This window comes from Saccostrea cucullata, unplaced genomic scaffold (assembly GCF_032062105.1).
Source record: "Saccostrea cucullata isolate Sc308-1 unplaced genomic scaffold, CSIRO_AGI_Scuc_v1 ctg20163, whole genome shotgun sequence".
Classification (NCBI taxonomy): domain Eukaryota; kingdom Metazoa; phylum Mollusca; class Bivalvia; order Ostreida; family Ostreidae; genus Saccostrea; species Saccostrea cuccullata.
In genome coordinates, this window is record NW_026939889.1 from 1 (window position 1) to 7,325 (window position 7,325).

Here is a 7,325-nt window from a genome sequence, read left to right on the forward strand (position 1 = left end):
GAACAAAAACGAAAGTAGCCCGTCACCGCATCAGAATTATCCAAGTCTTTAATGAGTGCGTTTCATAATTTCGATTGTCGGATACTCTTTTAAAGTTGATATTCAAAATTTTGTAATTAATTACAGACAAAAAGACCAGTTCTTCACTACCAGCGTACTCATTAAGTTTGTTGAGCTTAAATTTTAACATTAGAAATAAAATACACGCGAGTGACCCGGAATAGGCGACTCCACTGTATCATTTCGAGTTTCCTCAGATTGCTTGCTAAGTTTGTACATTTCGGCTATTTAATCCTATATCGGGGGTTGGTCTATTAAAGTTCAACAACACAACACTTTTATTTGGATTAAACTGATTAGAAAATGAAAAGAAATGCGCCTACTGTGTAACGATTGTTACAACTGTATTTTGACTATATGATCAAGTGAACATGGTGAAACAAAAAAAAAAAAAATCTTCTATAGGTCCAGTTCAATTTCTTGATAATAGCTATATATCCAAAATTTTACTATATTATACAGTTATGGAATGGGTACGAGGGAAATAGCAAATTTATGGTTCCCCAAGGGAGGAAAAATAGTTTCCAGATGCTAGAAATAAATTTGCTATTTCCCGAGTTCCCATTCCATAACTGTTTTATTACACTGAAACAAGGCGATTTACTTTTTTTTTTACCAGATATTGCAACGTTAAAAAAACAAAAGTAGAGGCATAATTACAAATGCATGTGGTTGAACACTTTGTATGATAGGTAATGCATCGTGCCCTAAAACAAATTAATTATTTCTAAAAAGTATTTCACTGACATTTTGAAGAATTATCGTCGTCTTCATTTTGCTAAATAAAATAATTGCATTAGATTATTAATTTTTACTAGTGTACTCTAAAGCACTCTGTCGTACAAGCGTACTCTGTTTAGAATGACTGCAGTTTATATGCACCATACATGCTAAAGTGTAAGTTTTTGTTTTGCTTAAAAAATATTTCATTTTATTGAGAAAAAAAAAAGTTTAATTAAATATCGAAATCTGACTCTGATCATTTTTTAAAAAGCTTTATTATACCTCTACTGTAATTACTCTATATAAAATTAATACCATAAAACTGCGTAATTCCATGAGAAGAGACTACTGTACTACCCTCAACTGAAGACTACTCCCTGGAAAATCAGAGCTACTTCTGGGACTACTCCCTCATGAATATTTATAAGCAATTTTAGCCAATCAAAGAGTTCAGTAGGCAGAGCGTTCAACATTTTCAAGGAATCTTGAGTCTGTGACGTCTTTTTATTAGCAATGTAACTATGACGTCAAAACATTTCGACATGCTATGCCTAAATCATACTTAAATTTATCGTATTTGCATTAAATCATGAATGTTACGTTATTTTCAAGTCAAAATATTGCTATAAACCAAATACTTGAAATATTTAAATATTAGTTTATGTTATGTTTAAACAATTTTTATGGTCATAAATAAATATATATTTTTGATCCGAAGAGTAGTATCACATCGAGTTGACAGGCGCGGATCATCAGATCTCACGAGACGTGAAGCGTCGAGTGTGATCTGATGATCCGCGCCTGTCAACTCGATGTGATACTACTCTTCGGATCAAGTTACTGTTATAATGATAAATTTATTATATACCCTTATAGCTAGCTAAATCTAACAGAATAAAACTGAAGAGATCAATTGTATAATATTTATCCATAAAACAAAGCATAATAATAAGGGACTTTTTAACGCGCAAGGAAAATAACGTCATGTTTTTGCGTACTACGTCATCAGTTTCAGAGAATGGTGATATGGATTCAGAAAACCAGTGTGGTGATCCAGAAAATCGGATCAAACTCTGTAAAATTAACAGTAACAAAATCAAGGAAATTGATGGGTATATAATAAATAATCTTATTGCATTTAATTACCATATTTTGCTAACATACTGTGAAGAACTCTATCGTACTTAAGCGTACTCTGTTTAGTAGTACCCCATACTTTGTACAGTAATTTTTCAGTGTAAAAGGCACATTTTAAAGTTTAAACAATTCTATTCTCTCAGACAAACAAAACTTACAATGTAAGTTAACAAAACTTACAATGTAAGTTTTGTTTATCTGAGAGAATAGAAAAACAATTAAGAGTTGAAAGAACAAGGTTCACTTTTGCCTTATTTGGCCCTGTGATTTTCTGAAAAACTGAAACTGCATAATTTTAGTTAACATTTGCATTAAATATATTTTAGATCTTCGGTGACTGTGTATCAATAAAAAATGACGTCATATTCTTGCTAGTCAGTGCATTATGACGTCACGAAATGCGTCAATTTCCTCATATTCTGAAAAAGTGTTCAAAAACGGCCAATTTCTAAAGCTATTTCTTGATATTTGATATAGAGCACACTCTCTGATCTAAAATATGCAACTAGTAAATGATAGAACTGTTTCTGAGGATTAATGGACATGTTTTGTTTTTTAGATCAGAGAGTGCACTCATATTTTTCTTCACTGAAAGTACTCAATTTTACCTGTTTACATAAAAATTCAAGAACATTGCAATTTCAAAGAGCCAGTTCTCCGAGACCTGGACTTTTAGCATAAAGATTTTAATAGGATATGAATGTTCCAATTCTCCACGTTACTTTAAAGCTTCAAATAGAGAATCAAGTGTTAATAAATCAATTAGTATATCTACAGGGCCATTTTATGTGTAAAGTGAACCGACTTCTTTCCAGAAAGACATCATTGCAGTCAGTCCACAATTAATGATATCCAATGGAATTTTTAAGGGTTCCAACGGCTGATGTTGACTCAGAAATTCTTATCAGACAAATGTCGTGAGGATGACTGCCATAAAAAAAGTTTAATGGACCTCAGTTTCTTTTCTCATTAAATAAGTAATTATATACTAGAGCAAGATGGTGACATCAAAATTCAATTTTAAGAAATTTTAAACATTTAATTAAGATTTGAAAATTATATGGAAAGGGGTTGAAATACTGGGAGATTTTTCTCACTAGAAGAGTCAAAATATTTTGAGAACAGTCAACTAAGTAAACTTTGTCTAAATTGTTTTGTTAAACTTCTCATTCGATTCTCGAAAAAAAAGTACATCGGTGAATCGAGGTTTAATTTGAATTTTATTTCCGGCAGGTTGGAGCCAGACTATGAAAAAAAAATTACAAACTATGGTGAATTGAGGTTTAATATTAACTTTTTATATTCGGCAGGGTGGAGCCAGATGAAGATGATGATGTCATTGTGACCTCGGTGAAGAGAGCGCGGAAATTCGGACCCCAGACATCAACTCTCAATTGTACGTACTCTTCACGTAATCTGGATAATTTCATGTTTTTTTTTTATTCCACTTTATCTTGCCTTCTAGCAAATTTGTTGCAGGAAAATTTTGAAAAGTCAAATAATATGTTACCAAGAATTTGATTGATTTTTTTTTTATCTATATATCTCTATTGAGATATGAACACATTAAGAGTACCGTATATACTCGCCTATAAGTCGGATTTTTGGGAGTTAATTAATTTCTGGTCCAAAACTCTAGGTCTGACTTATAGGCGAGCTATAAAATGAATGATATTATATGAGGTCAGTCTCTATGATATAAGCTTATTAAATACGACTGACTTATAGGCGGACCGACTTATAGGCGAGTATATACGGTAGATACTGTCTATTTTCAGACATTAAGTAACACATTCATTATAGATGGTGCATGTTTATTTTCAGATCTGAACACATTAATTGCCAATCCCTATCAGAAGATGGCAGACTGGTTTTCAAGAATGAAGGCTTGGTCAGAGCATTATTTCTTTAAGAAGGCTCCCAATGGGGAGAAGCCCAATGGGGAGTCCAGGACAGGGGCACCTGGGGGTCAACTGGGTCAAGGTCAACCGGTCACCTCAAGAGTTAGTGCCACAATTGACAGGTTCAAGGCACCAGGGGATGGAGTGAAGAAGTCAGGTTTCCAGACAACCAATGGGAATGATCAGCCAGTTCGTAATACCCTTGCCAGGGCATCAGAAGGGGTGCAGACACAGGTCAAGGTCAAATTTAACCATTAGATTTTCACAGTTACACTTTACGAAAAATATCTTATAGTGAATAAAATCATATTTAATCAAAGAAATAATTCTTGTAAAAAATGTTTTTATCTCTTATTCAGTCTGACAACAGATCAGGTAGAAAATCAACATTTCACCCCGCCCCCACCATCCAGACGACTTCTGTCACCACCCCCTCATCATCTCAGTCAACACAGACCACTACCTCAGTCCAGACAGACCACTCAGGTAAGTCAATCCACTCCTCATAGATCCTCCACACAGACCACTACCTCAGTCCAGACAGACCACTCAGGTAAGTCAATCCACTCCTCATAGATCCACCTCACAGACCACTCAGGTAAGTCAATCCACTCCTCATAGATCCTCCACACAGAACACTCAGGTAAGTCAATCCACTCCTTATAGATCCTCCACACAGACCACTACCTCAGTCCAGACAGACCACTCAGGTGAGTCAATCCACTCCTCATAGATCCACCACACAGACCACTACCTCAGTCCAGACAGACCACTCAGGTAAGTCAGTCCACTCCTTATAGATCCTCCAGACAGACCACTCAGGTAAGTCAATCCACTCCTCATAGATCCACCACACAGACCTCTACCTCAGTCCAGACAGACCACTCAGGTAAGTCAATCCACTCCTCATAGATCCTCCACATAGTAGACCCCACCTCCCCACTTACGATCACTTTAGATTAGTGTTGGCAACGAGTACCCGGTTAACCGGTTAACCGTCGAACGTTGCGAGTATCGGTTAGTAAAACTGCTATTCGGTTACTCGGAGAAAATAAATTCTACATAGTAAAGACATAGAAAATGAATGTTTTAAAATTTATAAATGTATACTAACTTACACATTTCCCTAATTTTAGATACCGTTAGACTTGATCTAGTGTATGGTTGTAGTGAATCAAATTGTTTTGATTAGTTTTCACAGTTTATATAATTGATAGCTTTGATTGCTTGGGGTATACATATTTTGAAGGCCTGAGTTATAATTACCTCATTTGATAATTTAACGAGATGCCGCCGCAGACATAATAAGCTTGGAGTTGTAACAAAAGAACAGCTGATTCAAAATCTGTTAAATCACCTAAGCTTAAATTATTCGGAAACCAGCGATTTACTGGACACTCCACATATCAACTATTAATTATGGAGTATGTAAATAATTATTCTCCTTGATTGCGACATACTAAGTATTTCGGGGGCTGAAACATAAAGTGTAAAATGGTGATTGACGATGATGTATGTATTTGTCTTTGTGTGTCGAATTCCATATTAATTTTCTTTATTTTAAAATCGTAAATCTTTGACGATATCGTATGTGTGTATTGTAAATATAATGTCTCTATACAGTATATTTGTGCATTACTACTACCGATAAGTATAGAATAAGATAAATAATAGATATTGATACTTTTACCAAAAATCATACGAGTAACCGGGTACTCGATCGGAAGATGAAGCGAGTAACCGGTTACTAAAAATCGTCCGATTTGCCAAAACTACTTTAGATATTGAAAATTCTTTGAAAAAAAAAAAAATAATTGATAGCATAATTAAAAAGTGTACTGATGAAATTGAAGCAAAGATTTGCTTATTCAGTCAGGCTTACAGATTTATTATGCCCCCCTTCGAAGAAGGGAGGGCATATTGCTTTGCTGCTGTCTGTCGGTCCGTCGGTCGGTCTGTCGGTCGGTCTGTCGGTCCACTTAGTTTCCGTCCATTTCCTTCGCAACCGTTGCACATACTGAAATGAAATTTGGTATACAGATATATCACATGAATATCTAGGTCAAGTTCTGTTATGGGTACGGTCACACCATTTTTGACAGAGTTATGCCCCTTGGACTTAGAAAAATTCCAATTATTTGCAGTTTCCGTTCATTTTCTTTGCAACCGTTGCACATACTGAAATGAAATTTGGTATACAGATATATCACATGAATATCTAAGTCAAGTTCTGTTATGGCTACAATCGCACCATTTTTGACAGAGTTATGCCCCTTGGACTTAGAAAAATTCCAATTATTTGCAGTTTCCTTTCATTTTCTTTGCAACCGTTGCACATACTGAAATGAAATTTGGTATACAAATATATCACATGAATATCTAGGTTAAGTTCTGTTTTGGGTACAATCGCACCATTTTTGACAGAGTTATGCCCCCTGAACTCAGAAAAATTTCAATTATTTGCAGTTTCCATTCATTTCCTTTGCAACCGTTGCACATACTGAAATGAAATTTGGTATACAGATATATCACATGAATATCTAGGTCAAGTTCTGTTTTGGGTACAATCACACAATTTCTGACATAGTTATGCCCCTTGGACTTAGAAAAATTCCAATTATTTGAAGTTTCCGTTCATTTTCTTCACAACCGTTGCAAATACTGAGATGAAATTCAGTATATAGATTTATCAGATGAATATCTAGATTACATTCTGTTTTGGGTACCATTGCACTATTTTTGACAGATTTATGCCCCTTGGACTTACAAAAAAATTCCAATTATTTGCAGTTTCCTTTCATTTTGTTTGCAGAGGTTGCACATACTAAAATGAAATTTGGTATACAGATTTATCAGATGACTATCTTGGTCAAGTTCTGTTTTGGGTACATGTACAATCCTGCCATTTTTGACAGAGCTATGCCCTTTTGGACTTGGAAAAATTCCAATTTGGGGGGAGGGGGGGCATAAGTGTTTTACAAACATCTCTTGTTTTGTTTGAATTTTCTGTTCTATATTTAGATATTTGGCACAGGATAAGAGATTTAGACACTGTACAACCAAAACGCCATGAAGACAGATTATTGTTCACCCGTCCACCTCGACAGAAGTTTACAGCTCTAGAGGTATTCAGTTTACTGCTCTAAAACAGGCTTAAAAGTTTAAAAGTCTGCATGTAAATACAGTAAAACAGGATTGTAAATTTACAGCTCTGCATGTACTCTCAGTCCTTTGATGTTTTTAGCTCACCTCGACGAAGTCGAGATGAGCTTATGCTATACCCCCGGCGTTGGCGTCGGCGAAGTCGAGATGAGCTTATGCTATACCCCCGGCGTTGGCATCGGCGTCCCAGGTTAAAGTTTTAGGAGCAAGTCCATTCCCAAGTAACTATAAGCCCTATCTGATCCAAACTTGCATGGATGTTGCATCTAGGGATGTACACTACCAGACTTGCTTTGGATGCTGGATCTGACCTACATTTTCTAGATGAGTGACCAAGTTAAA

General features: G+C 35.4%; 1 protein-coding gene across 1 annotated transcript; it reads left to right on the forward strand.

The window, feature by feature from the left end:
• Positions 1-1,257: 1,257 nt before the first annotated feature.
• On the forward strand, positions 1,258-6,946 carry LOC134254223 (uncharacterized; the record flags this gene model as incomplete). Its single annotated transcript, XM_062736775.1, has 5 exons — positions 1,258-1,298; positions 3,231-3,316; positions 3,745-4,055; positions 4,181-4,307; positions 6,843-6,946. Coding segments are annotated over exons 1-5 (630 nt in total), but the record flags the coding sequence as incomplete, so codon positions are not given.
• Between the last annotated feature and the right edge of the window lie 379 nt (positions 6,947-7,325).